This window comes from Mandrillus leucophaeus, unplaced genomic scaffold (genome assembly GCF_000951045.1).
Source record: "Mandrillus leucophaeus isolate KB7577 unplaced genomic scaffold, Mleu.le_1.0 Scaffold144, whole genome shotgun sequence".
NCBI classification, from domain to species: Eukaryota; Metazoa; Chordata; class Mammalia; order Primates; family Cercopithecidae; genus Mandrillus; species Mandrillus leucophaeus.
In genome coordinates, this window is record NW_012101410.1 from 3722310 (window position 1) to 3740689 (window position 18380).

Sequence of the window (18380 nt, forward strand, 5' to 3'; positions counted from 1 at the left end):
AAAGACTTGAGTACAAGGGAATAAACGTATTTATTAAACATTATTAAATGTTTATTATCTTGTACTTGAGTCTTTTAAAAAATTGTCCATACCCAGCTCACAACCCTGGTTTTGTATCAATGAAAAAAAAAAAAAAGGGCAGAACACACTTCTGCTGTGCATATGTAGGGCCATTTAATTTGGTGATCTGGAAGTAGGGTAACCAGAACATGAGTTTTTAGCTCATAAACAAAAACCTCCTAGTCATATCAGACTCCTGAAAATGCCCTCATCTGTTCATAACTTTCTAGAAGGATGGTGACTTCTTAGTTCATACTTTCATCAGGCAGGGCAGTCAAAAGGTAAGGAGAAACTGCTTAGGGTCTGCAGTGTCCCTCACTGGCACCCATCCAGACTGAGCTTCAAGCCCAGAAGAGCCTTAACAGTCTCTGGCACCATGGGGAGAAGCTCCCTGCTCTGATAATCCATAGGACTTTGAAGACGGTGTTGCCTGATCAGAATTCTGCAGGTGTGATCATTTTGACAGGGCCCCCTCTGGTATTCTGATCATCCACGTGAGGTCTCTCCTCCAGTCCCCTTGAGAGTCACTTATTGAAAAAGGTTGCTGTAGGTGTTTTAAGGTGGCCCCACCTTATGTTTGGCCTCAAGAACTACCCAGTTTGGATTGATTCATCACATTCAGCTCCCAATGACTTTAGCTCTTCCTCCCAATCAAGTCTCCTCGAATATTGATTTGTACCCTGGAGGACACATCATAGCTTTGAAAGTGATTCCAACAGTGGGATCAGATATGGCAGCAACAAGGGCCAAACCCACAGGATATAGAGGTGACCACCTTGAGATGTGTAATGGGGAGGAATTTATCCCAGTAGACTTACCAGGACAGATGGGCCTATGACCTTAGAGTGACACCATGACCGCAGGACAGGAGACACAGCCCAAGCATCTTGGAGGACAAAGACACCAGTGGATGTGGGGGCCCAGCAGAGGGGTGGTAGCCAAGGCCAGTTCTACACTAAGGTTACTGTTGGTGAGACCTACAGGCAGGGCAACTGAAAACAAAACCATCACAAAAGGAACCAGAGAGATGCATGAGAACATGTCTTTCTACTCGTCCACCAGGGTGACTGGTGCTTTGTGATCTATTCCTTGTTCCCACTCCCCTTTCTCCCATCAGCTCCTTGTTGGTTCCTGGGGGATGTGTGTGTGCGAGGGTCTGGGGTGGGCACTTCAGTGATGATGTAATAAATCCTGGCAGATGAAGGTCTTGGGGCTAGAAATGTCATCACAAGAAACCCTCAGGATCTGGGATAGGCTGGCAGGCTCCATCCAGTCCTAAAGTACAATTTCAGTTTATTGTTTGATAACTTCCCAACAAAAGGGAAGCTCCGTCTAAACCACAAGTCTTAAGACTCATGATGGGAGGCTGGCCATCCACCAGCTGTCTACACCAGAGCTGGAATTCTCTTGAGATCCTGGGTAAGCCCAGCTTCCGAAAGCGCATTTGTGTTTGCAGAGCAGTGTGTGATTTCCACCCGAATCTACGCATGTGTGAGGATGGGCACAATAAATGCAGCTGAGAACCCTGAAACCAGACAGTAAAAACTGCACACGCACCTGACTGCAGGTAAGAAACAGAAATGATGTTGCGGCCCAGCATCTGCACAGGGAGACGCGGCACACATAACACTACGTGGTGTTTTTCTTCAATTGATGCAACTCAGTAATTTTTATTGCAACTGGAAGACAATACATCACAGAAACTTTATGGTAGGTCTGGGGAAAAGTGTTATTTACAATAAATGATGAAATAGTTTGTCTTTGGCAATATGATTACATATGAAGAATGCAAAATGCAGGTATGGATGCCTTCCAAGCAACACCATCAAGTCCCTAGAGTTCGGCTGATCGCGCCTGCCTCCACATTGTTTCCTTAGGTTCACACGAACATAACAGAACATCACGTTCTTTCTCCTTTATGGTTCTCCCTTTCTATTCATGATATTGGCAGTTTCATACAGAAAATACAGAAAAAAAAATTGGCTTTTGAAAAATTATTACTCTTGTAAATTAATTTGGCCGTGTACGTCTATTGGCCAGCCAAGGTCAGACGACCCTAAGCATCAATAGTAAACCTCTTGGTCTTCTGATTGCTTTATCACTTTTTTTTTTTCTGTAAAACAAAACAAAACTCAGAAATGTTACAGAATCAGAGTATTAAAAAATGTACAAGTGTATATGCTTCCCAGACACACATGGATACATTTTTCCTCCACATTTTCACCATGGCAGTATTAAGTAGTGAGTGTGAATGACACAGCATGAAACTGGTTACTGAATCAGCTATGAGCTCAGATGGCCTCAACATACATACTCAAGAAATGTTGCATGTTTAAATAACTGAGAGTGTGCTAAATCTCATCTAAAAAAAAGGAGGAGAGGGGCTGGGGAACTCAGGCCACAGTCATGAAAGGATGAATACAATTTCTAGGTTTAATAGGTTCACCATATCGAAGTCTTTGAGAATCCAATATGGAATATCAATTATTTTGCAAAAGGTAGAGAAGGCAGTTCTCAACTTTTGCAAATGAAATACAGTGGAAAAACACTGTTGTATGTATTCCAAATAAATAGTCTTGATTTCAATGCTAACAAAACAACAGGAAGGGTACTCGTGAGCATCTCACGGTTAAGTCAGAAATGATGGTTCCCACAGGTCTGATTTCAGAAGTACAACAGCAAGATGCAGCACCATAGACACATCGGTTTCGGCTGTTAAAAGATGGATCGTTTTAAAAACTGTGTTTTCCTTCCTTAATTTTTGGTCAGTGAAGCTAGCACTTGTTTGCTGAACTGTGGAAGAACTGCAAGGTCACACACAATATTCATGATAAAGCAGCCGAGCTGACGAGTCTGTGCTTAATTCAAGAATAACCAGTAGGAGAGAGGGAAAACACAAGGAGTTAACCACCATCGCCGGTGCTCTCTCAAAGGAAGAGGGGTTAACAGATGCATTCACAAAGGTAGGCAGACCTATACAGAACACTGAATGCCATGTGTAAATCCTCATGAAACTCCAGAAACAGGAACACCACACAATGTATATACTTTGATTTACACATTCCGTTACAAAGGAAAAAAAAAGACACCATTACAACTTTGTAACTGTGTTAACTGCAATATAAACCAAGTCCAGAGTTTGGCAGGTAACTAAAAGAGGGTTATCACTTAGGTTCTATAGCAAAAGTGTTGATGTATATTATATATAGTAGTATAAATAATAAAAAAGTATTATTTAAATTAGATCACAGTGCTGCATTATGTGCATAACAGTGTTTGATATAGTATTGGTGGGCTGGGACCTACGACACTAAGGACTTAACTGTCAACACTGGGAAGTCACAATCAAGAGGAAACACAGAGTTCCAATGTTTGCTTTTGGTGGCAAAAAAAAAAAAAATTCTGAAGATGAAAGAAAAATACTTCTCTACAGAAACATAAAAATCAATTGCAACATCTGGGCAGCTGTGATCCACCAGGAAGAAACGAGTCCCAACCTGAATTAAAGGGAAAGATAAACCACATGGAATTTAATCCAGTCTCATCTAGAAAAGCTTCCCATTTAGGCCACTTGTACGTAACTCCAATTCCTTCTCCAAGAGCTCTTCCAGGAGAGGCGCACGGCCCCCCACACAGAGTGGAATGAGTGGAACTTGCGCCAGTAGCCCTTGGCCTGGGCAGTCCTGGCGTGGTGCAGGACCCTGAGCTGGGCACAGAAGGCGTCCACCTGGTTCTCACTCTACAGAATCCACTGCCTGATACTGTCCCTCAGGCAGGAGCCTCCTTCAACACAACGGCCCCTCCCAGAAGGCTCCTGGTAGTAACTGCTGTGGCCAGCAAGCACTAGACACATTGAATGCCTCTGCAAAACAAAACAAAACTCAACTCCGTTCTTGGGAAAGGCCTCTGGCACATTCCTTCTTAAAAACTCCCAAGATTGAGACCTGCCACAATCGTTCTGGCCATGGTTTTCTCCAACCACCAGTGAAATATGGGTTTGGTTCATTTTAGTTTCAGATAGATGGCTTCACCAAAGAACTCTTGATAGAATACTGATTAGAGAGGGGCAGGGAAGTAGGAGCTTATGGTATATTGTAAGGCTGGGAAATATCTATGATGCAAACCCTTTCCACATAGTACTAGATAAAGATAAAAGACAATTATAATAGGATAAAAATAACTGTCTATGTGTGTATCATTTAAGAAAAAAAGAGCTGACTGTCTCTTTTCTCTTAAATGTGTCCGAGGGCCAATAGCAAGTAATCGTAGACATCGTGGCGTTGATGTGTTCACGGTTGGTTTCCAAAGCATCTTTAAATATTGCTATAGTTCCCCGTTTCCCCCTCCCCCCTGCCCCGTGTGAGTATGTGAGATACTGGAATGACACACGAACCGCCACTTCTCCCAGCAGGAGAAATGAAAGCAAAAACACCACACCTCTTAATGGTGTTCAGGCGATCTGTCAGACTAATGGATACATATGCTAGTTTGGAAGCTAAAAGAACACCTGACGTTTGGGAAGGAATTCCAAGACTAAAGTGAATGACACTTAAGCAAAATATTCTTTCACAAATAGGCTTGTGCTTAAATTCTCTACTGCTCTTGGAGGAGGGGATAAGAGAGGGTGCCTCCTGCCCCTTGGCTTGTTAAGGACACGGACAACCTCATTCTGCAATGAATTCACTACAAACAGCCACATACACATTGATACTTCTTGTTTTTGTTCTCAACAATCAAAATGCAAAGTTAAACACAATTGAGCCATTGTTTTGGTTATGCATAATGTGTATGCCTCCAAAAACAGAAGAAAAATAGGAAGAAGTACCCTCACTAAAGGTTCCCCGACAAGTCTTCCGGCAGATCCAACGAAGGGAGACTCAGGAAAATCACACTTAGAAAGCTGCCCGATGAGGTATTTATGCAAAAAGAGTGGTTCTGGAGTTAAGAACACACTTTCATATTTCTCTATTTCTCAGAGAGATCAGAAAAGTAAATCACACACATTGCATTTTATTATTTTCTAAAAGAGGCCTCTGCCCCTTTAGAAAAATGAAAAGAGGGGAGACAGCCCACGGTGGGGGTTTTAATTGGAAGAAGTCCCTGGCCAGAAACATTCCTGAATGTTGAACCTCTGCCTTTCAGGAGAGAGGTCTGAATTTCATCATCGGGGGAGTGGGATGAAGGTGGGGCACTGAGCTGGAGGTCTTTAGGCTTGGTCAGGTGACAACACAAATCAAGGTGTCGCTCAGGCTCCATAGCTGTGGATGGCTTTTAGGGTGGCAGATGTCTGGGGAGACGGAGGGAACAGAGCACTGCAAAGATATTTTATTCCCATCTACACCCTGAACAAATATGCTAGAAGTATTCAGCTTCAGGTCATGAATTCGACCTGTTGTAGAGGTGCAGGTTTTTTCAGGTTCTCTCATCAGCAACCCACCGGAAGGTAAGTGTGGGGAATGCACCAGTTAGTTCCCACTGTCCGGGCTGATGGCGCTTCTGACACTACCTGGTCCTGGCAGATGGGCTTGGCTTTGGCCCACAGCAGTCCCTTGTTTAAAAGTTAAGGTCATCTCTGTTCCCTCCCTCTCCTCACGCATCGTATCCTGAGCCACAGTACTGGGTGTCTGTGTTTTAAAGTTTCCCTCCACTTGGATGGAAGATCATATTCTTCTAGCGATTTCTCTTTGGAACCCCCCCCGCCCCCTCCAAAGAAAATTTCTCAGGCAAAGGTAACAGCAGGAGTTTCTGGGCTGCACGACACTGTCTGGTTTCTAAGTTCAGCTCTCACGATCCAGGTGGTCTTAATTCCAGGTTGGTCAGTGTGCTGAAGGTAGCGATGGCCGGCCCCTGCTTCCTACCGCGACATGGCGTTGTGGCGATAGGACGTCTGGGGCTGGCCTTTCCTACCTCGGCATCGCTTCCTCCTTCACGTGAACCCCATCTCGTCCCCTCACCCAATAAGGCCCATTAGCACATTTCCCCTTCTTCTGGCTAATTTGCATAATTATTCACTGCCTTTTTCCTAGACCAAATCATGGTAATGATTTTCTCAAGTAAGCGTCCCATAATTCTCTTGATTCTATCATACACACTCACTACTAAGTTTGCCCTCAAATTATTGCGTCATGTTAAACATGTACAGACAGAGAGAAAGGACACACTTTCAACAGAGAATCAGAGGGGGTCGGGGCTGAAGTGCACACAAGGCAGTACAGAGTTCAACCATCCAAGCCCTACCAGAGCATGAAGATATTTTTATATTGCAGAGTAAGTTCCCCAACAGTCAGAATTTGTCCCTGAAGAAGGTTAAACCTTAAACACCTGCTTCAAAAAACCAAAACAAAATAACCCGAAAAAAACAAAAACAAAAACAAAAAACAAAAACAAAAAGGAAAGAAAGGAAGCAAAGAAAAAGAAAGAAAAAAGAAGAAAACCAAAAGAACCTCTAAGCCTAAGGGCTTAAAAATCAGAGGCATAGCCTTTTCTCTATTTTCTATATTTATATGAAAATAATTCATGCTTCATGCTAAATACATTATTTACCTTACAAGAACTTTGTTACTTTTGAATAAAAAAAGTTTGTTTTTGTGATTTTTTTTCTTTTTCTTTTTTTTCTTCAAAGGAATCCATGCATTGTGGATCAGAAATTACTGCTGGCTATACTGGCTGAATGTGGAAATCATTGATTTTTGCAAAGATAAATCCTGACATTAATTGCAAACTCCATTTTGAGGGCAGTATAGGAGTTATTTTATTTTTTGCCATGTTTTACTTTTTTTTTTGTCCATCAGTGTGCCTTTAATCTTAAAAATACACCACAATACTAATGGCAGGTTCCGTAGCTTTCTAGTTTTTTTTTTCACTTGGATCAAATAGTTTTGATAGACAGAAAAAGATCTGTACCATTATTTCCTTTCCTTAACAGCTATTGTAATTTCCTGGACTTGGTTGCTTTTCACTTGGGCAGTTAAGAAGACACAGCTTGTTTTCCACATCAGTGTTCTCTCTCTCCTTGTGTGTGTGTGTGTGTGTGTGTGTGTATGCGTAGTGTGTTGTGGTGTGTGTTTGTGTGTATGTGTGTGTGCACAGGGCCAACCTTCAGGCTTATGGCTTTTGGAACATTTTCTTAATTTAATAGAGAACAGAATTCAGTGATTAGCAACATCACTAAAAATTTACCCCATTTCTTCTCCATGAGTCACTGACGCCCGATGTGCGTGAACAGTCCAACGTCCACCTCGTAAGACGTCATCGGGCTTCAGGGTTCAGAAGCATGGAGGACTGGTGGCCGGCCCTCTGTGCTTGCCGTGTGACAGTTCCAGTGGCTTTCCTGGCACCATCAGATGCCTGGTGCCACAGGCTTGGGTCTGCTCCTAGGGGGACGAGGGGTCCTCCTTCTCCTCAATTGCTTTATGTGCCTCAGTGAACCCAATGGGATGGACAACCTGACTTTTTAAACCTAAGGGTTGGGCCTGAACGATGATTACTTTGCCCACGTGCCTTCTAGGTGCCGAATGTGTGTTCCTGTGGTATTGACGTTGACATCCCTGCGGATTCAGCCACAGGTTTTTGACAAGCTGGAGGAAGCAATGGTAATTTTGGCTTTTTCGGTTTTGTCTTCAGATAATGAAAAGCTTTTGTAAAACAGCTGAGTGTCAATATGAGTTCTATGGCTTCAATCTCCTTTAAAAATAAAATTCTTAAGGGTCCAAAACAAAGAAGGGGGGCAAATTAAAACAAAATAAAAGGAAAAGAAAAGAAAGAAAACCAAACCAAAAACAAGAAAAAAGAAAAAAATCGCTGATATTGCCACAAATCATTCGAAATCTCCTGACATGCTGAAACCAAATGGCCGTAAGTTCAAAACAAATCAGTGACTTGTTTTTAATTTTTCGTGGTTTCCTTTTGCTCTTTCTGCCCCTTTGCCGTCCGATTGGTGATGTTATTCAAACAGGACCTGATCCCTGCTAAGTGCAGGAGTGACCCCGCTGCTTCTTTCATCTCCTCGTCGTCGCTCTCGGGGGGCTTTTCGGTGCGTCTCTTTTTGAGGGGCAGTGTGTCGCTGGGGACCTTCCTGGCCTTGGCGAAGTGCTGGCGCTTCTTGTGCTGGGATGCATACCCGCTGTCCCCCAGAGAATCCTTGGGCTCCTTCTGGCTGTGCTTCCTGTCATCCTCCTCCGTGTCGCTGGGGCTCTCGCGGCTCCGGAAGCTCCCCTCGCTGCCCTCGCTGCCCTCCTGGCTCCCCTTGGTGGCAAACTCATAGTGGTCGTCGGCCGAGGAGGAGGAGGACGAGGAGGAGATGGAGTCGCTGGTGGGCGAGGTGCTCCGGGCGTTGGAGGACTTGGCACTGCTGTAGTTGTGATCCTCCTTGGGGTCTCCGCTGACCACCGGGGAGCCACACGACGGCTCGCTCTCAGTCCGCATCCGGCAGCTGGTGATGCCATTCCTGCAGAGCGAGGACAGTGGGGAGGGACGGGAGACAAAAAGGGGACACAGTTAGACCTCCTCAGATGGGGGTGCCCAGCAGCCCGCCTGCCTTCAAACATCAGCCCTTCTGCGTTCAATGGAGCCACTTGCAAACTGTGGGGGCAACAGGTGGATCTGCTTTGAAGGCAGGGTCCTAAATCCTGACACCTCAGTCTCCCCTGCTTATCTCCTATAATGGCAGCTTCACTCCATTTGTGTGGCTGAGACGTCAAAACAACACTTCTGAAGTGACAGCGGCGGAGGCTCCATCTCTTACATTAAACCATAAAAATCAAGCTGTGCTTGGTTCGCGTCCCCGCCAACACCGCGGAGTCAGACACCGCCAGACGATGTTGGCTGGTACTTCAGAGAACAAAGTCTGCTCTTGTCTGAAGCTGCTACATTAGGAGGCTTTTGTCAGAAGACTAAACCAGTGTTCAGCAAAGACACCTGCCATGTGGTGACAGCTACTCACTCATGCATTCCCTCCCTCGTTCATGCAATCTACAAATATTCACTGAGCAACTAATAGAAATGCATGACCTTAGGGAGGGTTCTGGGGGAGGGACACGGGGACACGGGGTTGGATGGGATATAGACACTGTCACAGCGATGCTGCAGCCTAACAGAAAGGCAAGTCAGGGTCACGTCACAGACCAGAGAGCAGTAAGCTACGATTTCCCCAACTCAACACCTGCCAGGCGCGCTGCTAAGTCTGCGCAGAGGACCATGTTTAACTCCGTAAAGTGAGTATTAGCATCCTTAGTTTCCAGTGGCTCCAAGTGAAGCCTGGAGAAGTTCAGTGATTTACTTAAAGTCACACAGCTAATCACATGCAGAGCAGGGACTGGAATCAAAGTCTGACTCTCAAACTTGAGGTCTTAGCTACATCACCAGACCGACCCTCCTTGGTGATTTCCCTATAACAAGGTCCCTGCTACCCATGCCTATCAGGCCCCTGTAGTGCTCATCACGCCTCTGATTATTTCTTCGTGTCTTTACATCTGAGTGATGTACTTAACATCCCTTGTCCTTCCTTATCGGGGAAGTGGGAATAGTAACTACACCGTGGGGCTGAGGACACGCATTAATGCCTGCAGGTGTCAGGACCAGGGCTTGGCCTGAGAGCAATGGCTGTGAAGCTTATTCCTGGTTAGGACCCACACTTCTTGTGTCTGGGAGGCAGCTGCCTGTCTGATAGTGCCTGGCACCCAGCCTTCAGAAGGATGAATACTTGCAGGAGAGGAGGGTCACTTGTAGCTGAAGGGGACAAAGGAAGGACACCAGGGAATGTTTTGTGGAAGACAAGGCATCTGATCTAGGACACAAGGGCTGAAGAATTTGATGGGATGAGAACCGTTTTATTGCACCATGCTGGCCCGGTTTCCTGTAAGCTCATCTACCTTGTGATCCATTTCTAAGAGTTCTGGGGTACATGACCATACTTTTCCCGCCTAGATGAGCCCAACTGTAAGTACTCTTATCCTCCCTCCGTAGAGGACACTCCCCACCATCATCATGAACTGTGTGGTGATGATGTCCATGAATGTGTCCCATCAGAGAGCTAGCTCCACAAGACAGGGTGTGGTTACTGCTAGACCCCCAGTGGCTATCGCTGTGTCAGCACGGTGGACACAACAGATAAACTGAGGAAGTGCAGCAGCAGGTGGAATCACGTGGCCGAGAGTATGAAGCTTGGGAAGTGACTGTGGGTCCCCACCACCATGACTCGCTGGGCACACCCTGAGGATATGGCACCGGTAGAAGGGCTGTGGGGTCAGGATCACCAATGAGATAACAGTAGGGACAATCTCTACCCTGGCTTTTCTCCTGTCACCCTCATGGGCCTTGAGGCTCAGGGAGACTTCAGTTGCACCCCACATAGAAAGTAAAAGGGGAAGGGAAAGAGTCCCTCATGAAAAGGGTGCAGTAGGGAGTGAGGCGAAGGAGTTGCTTTCCTTTGGCCCCAGGGCCAGTGGTATTCTGCTAAATTTAGGCTGGGGGAGAGACTTCGTACTGTTGTGTCCACCAGCAAAATGCACGAGGGTCATTATCAAAACTCAGCCTTTGCCAGATGTCCAAGAGCCTCATGAGGAACCCCAACACTTACAATGTGTGCATTTGTTCATCTAAGTCCCAGTGAGACCCAGAAGGTTCCCAGCTTGTGTCCTGTGCTCCATGATCCCAGACACACACCACCTCCCCCAAATCCTTACAGACACAGCCTGGCTTGCACGCCACACACGCCTGTGTTCATATCCCACTACTGCTTATCGGTGACTCTGAGCAGGCTGTTTTACTTCTTGAAGCCTCAGCTTCCTCATCTACCTTGCGGGGCTGTGCGAGGATTAAATGAACTGTCCTGAGCACAGAGCAAGGCTGCTTGTGGTGCCTGATCGTGTTTACTTGCCATCCGATTCCGGCGACTTCCTGCTGCTATGACTTGTTCGCTCTGAGTAGTCTTGTTTTCTCTTTCTATTCTGGATCAGGAGGCGTATGGGAACCCAGCACCAAGTCAGAGGCAATAGGCCGTTCAAGAGGAGTTCCCCCAGGGCTTGCCTGTGAACACAGCCCCTGAGCTTTGGGGTCTGGCCTCCTCCATATCTGTTTTCTGCAGACTTCCTATTTCTTGGCTGTGTCTTGGGTGCATAAAGATGGCTGGGATAAGATTACCTTGAGGTGTTACCAAATGTGAGACTTGGTAAATGTAATTAATCATACAGCTAGCTACTAACAGTTATTAAAGCGAACGAAAATGAAAGTCTCGTTGTACGGTCCTCTTGATCTTTGCCATTTCAGGGAACTACTATAAAATACAAAAATAATTCACCCACTGAACTAACATCAAACAGTTTCATAGTAAATCTAAGTATAATTGAAAGAGTAAAGTGGGCTATACTTAGCTTTTAGTAAATGGATTCAGTTCTGAATGCTTCTTTTAAAAAATAACTTGGGGCTTACAACTCACGTCACTACCACAGTGAAGCAGAACGTGATCCCTCTCTGAACACAGACAGGGAGAATCACGAGAGTGAGAAAGAAAGCAAGTGCTCCACGGTGCTGATTCCTGGTGAATCTAGGTGAAGGGTCTGTGCTATTCATTGTGCTTTTCTTTCCCTTCTTTCCTAAGTTTGAACATTTTTTAAATACAAAGTGTTGGGGAGGGGAATACACTAGAACCAAAGCAATGACGTTAAAGGTGAGCCCCACACTATCACAAGAGGAATGGTTTCGAGCCTGGGAATGTTTCTCTCTTTCTTAAATAGGGAGATTAGCAGCATTAAAGAGGGGGATCCAAATGGAAACTTTCTTCTTAAAGAGATCCCATGGATTAAAGGGAGAATAGAAAAGAGAATGATTCCACGGCCCCTGATCTGATGCTGTGTGGGGCAGAGTTTCTGGTACCACCTAGAATCACACTGCATGTCAACAAAGTCCAGGACCCAAGTCCCTCTTGGAACACTGGCCTACTTAATCCATTTCACAGAAAAACAGAAGCTCAGCGAGCCTCATGGTTGATGAGTGGGGTGGCTCAGACAATCTCAAAGATGGTTCAAGCAGGAATTCAAAATATCTCCCTGTCACTCCCGAAGAAGGAAGTTTACTGTGATAAAGACAGAAAACAACACATCCACTGACAATATTTCTGGATGAAAACAGGTACACAGACATGACTTCAGGGAGTGAGAATTAAAATATAAATGTCTCTCTTTCTCATTTGATGAAATTAACCTTCCCTGAGATTGTAGCTTGGGATTATGTAATCCGTAAATTACACACAAAACTCAGCAGGAAGTGACAAGCTCCTTCATTTATTAATAACTTGGTGCAACGTTATTCATGATGGAGAAAGCCAGCTGCACTGACTTGGTGTCAAATGCTTCCCGCCGCGGGGATTGCCATTACAGGACAACAAATGCTTAAAAGAAACCAGCCATTCTCAACATGTTGGAAGGTGAATTTCTAACCACTTTCTTAAAAATCATTCATTAAAATGAACATGTGATCCATCCGAAATGCCTGCAATTTTTCAGTTTTAGCTGAATTTAGGTGTAATGATATAGCAATGAGCATAAATTAGCATACATCAGAGCCACCTGATTTTACTGGGCCTCTAAAAGTTTAACGCACGTGGCTCAACAAAACCACGTGCTATTCATCTCAAATAAAACCTGGTACTCATTCTCTTGTCAGATAGTTGGAAAATATCAAACATAAAAAAGTGAGAAATCACATTAGTTCAAACCCAGAATGCGCAGGCTTTTAACTAAAAGTCAAGGTGTAGGTTTATGACATGGCCATTTGCCATTTTTTGTCTGTTTGTTTGTTTAACCAGTTAATTAGGGGTTCCACTACAGTATAACGAGCATGTGGCGTCTCCGCCTCTTACCTGGTGCACTAGGAGTCTCTCTGGAACTAATGGCTCTAACTCTAAAGGATATCACGTAGGGTAGTTGTCCTCCCCAGGGATTTACTTGAGGACTCTGATCTTTTGCCAAGTGTGAAAAGCAGATGGAATGAATGGGATTGTAGAAGCAGGAGACTGGAGCAAGTCCAAAGCTTCTTCTGAAAACCAACTGCAAGTAGACATGGAAGAGAAGAGATGACCAGAGACTTCCGCCTCCAGCCAAGTGGTAGAGAGACATTTGGAAGGTTCTCTTCTGACTATAATACAAAATATCCTAGATCAAGTACAGTAACTTGTTTTAAAGGGATTGCTGGGTTCACTAGAAAATCAGGGATATTCAGAGAACCACACAAACATACACACAAATAAAACATTTAAAAATAATCTGCAACGTGAGCAATCAGGCAACTAGGCAACTAAGAAAGCCAAAGTTTCTCTATAGCAAACGTCTGCCCTCGCAGAAGAACAAGAACCCAAACTCACTCGGCGGGAGGCAGGAGGGGAGCAGCAGGAAGGTGGATGCTGGCTGCTCTCTGGTTACTGTGCACCCTCTAAGGGCGTTCAAGTGGCCTCGGGTATACTGGTCCCCCGGGCTTCCAACCGAGGTTTCAAAAGCAAATCCTTTCTGGAAGAACATACTTTAAACCCAAGCCACAGGGAATTTCCATGGATAAGATTTCAACAACATGGGTTCATAATAAAGAAAATAAAAATAAAAACATTAAACACAATGGGAATAAGCCACCATAAGCAAAGAGACAACAGAACAAAGAAATGATAGAATCTGAACAGCAAAGACTACAAATGTTGAAATAATTAGTTACAGAATGTAAAGTTAGTATGTTTAAAGAAATAAAGGAGGGAATTGAAAAATACTAGAAAGGAAGATCAGACTACATTACAAAGCACTAAACAGAACTTCCAGAGATAAAACATATAATCCTTGAAATTAAAAACATCAATGCAAAGTGTGGTGGCTCACACCTGTAATCTCAGCTACTTAAGATGCTGAGGAGGAAGAAGTGCTTGAGCCCAGGAGATCAAGCCTAGCCAGGGCAACATAGTGAGACTCTGCATCAAAAATAAATTAATTAATCTACATTGAAGGTGGTCCTAAAAGACTCAATGTGGCTGAAGAGAAAAATTAGTGAATTGTTATATGGACCTGAAGATACTACACAAAAGGCAGCAGAAAGAGACAGTGATAGAGAATACGGAAGAAAGGTTGGATGAGACGGAACACAGAAAGAAGAACCAATAGAAATCTAACTGGAGTTCCAGTGAAAAGAAAAAATGGGGAAGATTCAATACTTGAATAGAAAATGGCTAGAATTTTCTAGTTTTGATGACAGTACCAATCTTCAGATTCAGAAAGCCAACACATCCCATGCAGGATAAAGAAAATAAAGCCCACACGTAGACACATCACAGTCAAACTTTAGAGCAGACACAAAAAAGACAAAAAGATTTTAAAGTAGTACAAAGAAAACGTATCGCCTAAAGTACTAATTAGGATAAAACAAGTGAAGCAGAAGAAAGTGGAACAATATTCTCAAGAGAGAAAATAACTGTCAATCTAGAATTTTATATCCAGTAACACTATCTTCTAAGGGTAAGGGCAAAATACATCTTTTCAGGCAAAAATTCAGGGCTTTAACCTCAAATAAACCCTCACTGTAGGAATTTCTTAAGAACATATTTCAGGAAAGAGAAAAATAATCCAAAATGGAAGATCTGAGATGTAAGAAGAAATGATCAGTAAAGAAAATGTAGGCTGGGTGCTGTAGCTCACGTCTGTAATCCCAGCACTTTGGGAGGCCGAGGGAAGCGAACCACTTGAGCCCAGCAGTTCCAAGACCAGCCTGGCAACATGGCAAAACCCTGTCTCTACTAAAAATGCAAAAAATTAACTGAACATGGTGGTGCATGCCTGTAGTCCCCACTACTTGGGAGGCTGAGGTGGTAGGATCATTTGAAACTGGGAGGCTGAGGCTGCAGTGAGCTGTGTTCGTGCCACTGCACTCCAGCCTGGGCAACAGGAGTGAGACCCTATCCCAAAAAAGAAAAGAAAATGTGGCCAAGTATTGATTGTACAATACAATAATAATAATGACTAAGTGGTTAAAGACACTACACACACACACAAACAAACAAACAAACAAACAAACAAACAAACCAAAAATAACCAGAACTGAAGTACTGGAGAAATGTAGCATATCAATTGGGAGGTGGACAGAACTGAATTTAAAGCATTCCCAGAGCCCTGTATTAATCAGAAGGTTAAAGATATTGATTAACTTTAAATATTTTAAAATATTCAAGCTAAATGTTCTAGAATCAACACTAAATGAAGAAAAACAGAATGGGTAACTTCCAAATCATTAGAAGGGGGAAAAAATGGAATGAAGAGTAGGAAAATCAATTTAAAATCATGCCAGAAAAAAAAAAGAATCTGAAAAAATGAGGCAAACACAAATGTAAAACGAGATGATAGAACCAAACTCAAAAATGTCAATAAAAATGGGCTAAAAATCTTCAGCTAAAAGGTATAGATCATTAGCTCAAATTTAAAAAAGAAAAAAGAAGCCCTATGCTGTTTGCAAGAGACACTCCTACACAACAGGATAAAGAAAAACAGGTTAAAAGTAAAAGACTGGAACAAGTTATGCTATGCTGGTATAGCAATATTAAAATGAGATCAGATAGATTTCAAGGCAAAAATCATTACTCCAGATAAACAGTCATTCAACATTCTAAAGATTCAACCCATCAGGAAGATAAAACAATTCTAAATGTGCATAGTTCCAATAAAATACCTTCAAAATATATATGCCTAAAATTGAAAGAGGTACCAGAAGAAATAGTCAAATCTACATTGGAATGGCAGAGTTTAATACATCCCTTTCAGTATACAGTTGATCAAACTGACACACACACACACAAAAGTTTCGTATGGAGATTTGACTTATTGGACATAAACATAGAACATGAGCTAATAATGGAAAAGACATATTTTTTGATGCACACATGAAATTTTTTATTTTTATCTACCTATTTATTTTTCATTTATAACTGAGAGAGATGGGGTCTTACTATGTTGACTGGACTGGTCTTGAACTCATGACCTCAAGCAATCTACCACATCAGCTTCCCAAACTGCTGGGATTATAGTTGCCAGCCACCAAGCCTGGCTGAAATATTTTTTAAAAATTGATATATACTAGACCATACAGCAAGTGTCAACAAATTTCAAAGAAGCAATATTGTACAGATAAATTCTCTGACCACAATGTATTGAAATTAACAGTCAATGTTGAGAGATAACTAAACACAAAAATAAAAAACAACCATCTTCTCTTTAGTTTGGAAATTCAAAGAATACATTTTAAAAATACCCATGGATCAAAGAAAAAATCAAAATGGCAATTAGAAAATACTTATACCTTAACAATAATTAAAATAAATAATACCAAAACCGATAGAATGCAAAAAGCAGTAGGGTGAGGAAAATTATAACCGTAAATTTGTATAGAAGAAAAAGAAAGGCTTGAAATAAAAGTACCCAACGTAGACAAAGAAAAACAGAATAAATCCAAAAAAGAAAGGAAATTTATAAATAGCAGAAATCAATGGAATAAAGAATAAATGCAAAGTAGAGCTAACTTAAAAAGTTGATTCTTTGAAACAAAAATCTATGGCGAGATTAACTAAGCAAAAGAGAAATGATACAAATGAAATAAGGAATAAAAAAGGGACACAGTTACAGAAGATGTTTTGAAATATGACAAGGTATATTATGAATAATTCTTTGCCAATATATTTGAAACCTGAGGTGACGTGGACAAACTCCTAGAGTTGCCAAAACAAATTCAAAAGGAAATTTAAAAGCACAAGTCATCCTATTATCATTACGTAAATTAAATCAATAGTTAAAAATCATCCCACAAGGAAAACACCAGTGCCAGACTATTTTGCAAGCAAGTTCCAATGAACATTAAGCAATAGATATTTTCAGTCTTAGATAAACTCTTTCAGAGTTTATCTGAAAGAGTGAATATGCCTCAACTCCTTTTCTGAGGCTAATGTAATCTTGACAATACACTAGATAAAGAGAGAACAAGAGAAACGTGGGTTATAAACAAAGACACAAAATTCGTAAATAAAACATTAGCTTGGCAACTCTAGTAATGTGTAAAAAAAAGTATCATAAGCAAGTATATTCAGAAATGCAAGCTTTGTTCAAAATGACAAATTTATAGTGTAATTCACCACAGTAAAAAAAAAAAAGAAAAATTTTATAGTTATCTTAACGATGCAAACTTTTTTTAATGAAACTCAATAACCACTCACGATAAAATATAGCAAACTATGAATAGAATAATTTTCTTATGATAAAGCATATTTCCTAAGAAACCTTTAACTAATATCCTATCAATTGTGAATCAGTAACATGGGTCCATTTAAAATATGAAATAACACAAAGATGCCTGTTATCATAACTTCTATTCAGAGGTCCTGGACTGTGCAATAGGACAGGAAAAAGAAAAGATACAATAATTAGGAAAAAAAACCCCACCAGTATTGACAGAAGATATGATTTGTGCACAGAAGAATCTATAAATTGTTAGAATTACTAATGCCGTTTATTTAGCAAGGTTGCTGGAAAAAAAAATCAATAATGTGAAATAAATTGCATTTCCATATATTAGCAGCAAGTAGAAATACATCATATTAATTTGTAAAATTTATAACAGCATGAAAAAGAATCTATTCTATGTAGAACAAATCTAACTGAACAGGCATAGGAACTTTAGGGAAAAAAATCACAAAGGTGTAATGAGAGGCACTGAAGATTTAAATAAATGGAGAACTACAAATGCTCATGGACTGAAAGATGCAAAAAGGAAGTTTTGTTGTTAAGAGTTAGGGTCTCACTATATTCAGGCTGGCCTCAAACTCCCAGCTTAAGCAATCTTTCCACCTCAGCCTCCTGAGTAGCTGGGACTACAGGTACATGCCACTGCATCTGGCTTTCAATATAGGAGTATTAATCCACAACAAATTGATCTACAGATTCCATACAATTCTAGTCAGGAATCACAATAGGGTGTCTTTTGTTCTTCTTGTTTGCACACCCCCTTGCAGTTTATCAAGCTGATTATAACATTTATATGCAACTGTAAAGAGCCAAGAATAGCAAAGACACTTTAAAAAGAACAAAGTGGGAGAACATGTGCTCCCAGACTTAAGAACTTACAAAGATATAATACTTCAGACACTGTACCATGGGGTATTGCCATGGTACAGGAAAATATGAAATAGGACCAAGAGCCCCCAAAATAAACCCACAAATATTAGTAAACCTGATATATATCAGAGCTAGCATTTCATATCAGTGGGAAAAAGAGGGGCTACTTAATAAGTGATGCTGGGATAACTGTTTATT

General features: G+C 42.0%; 1 protein-coding gene across 3 annotated transcripts in view; it reads right to left on the reverse strand.

Moving 5' to 3' along the window:
- Window positions 1–1699: 1699 nt before the first annotated feature.
- FOXN3 (forkhead box N3) overlaps window positions 1700–18380 on the reverse strand; it is a 520915-nt gene continuing 504234 nt past the window's right edge. For 2 of the 3 annotated variants that reach the window (XM_011974305.1, XM_011974304.1), the window contains one exon: window positions 1700–8506. In XM_011974305.1, coding sequence (XP_011829695.1) covers window positions 7945–8506 — 562 coding nt within the window. In that variant the 3' untranslated portion in view covers window positions 1700–7944. The remainder of the gene's footprint in view (window positions 8507–18380) is intronic. The other variant, XM_011974303.1, reaches the window with a different exon arrangement.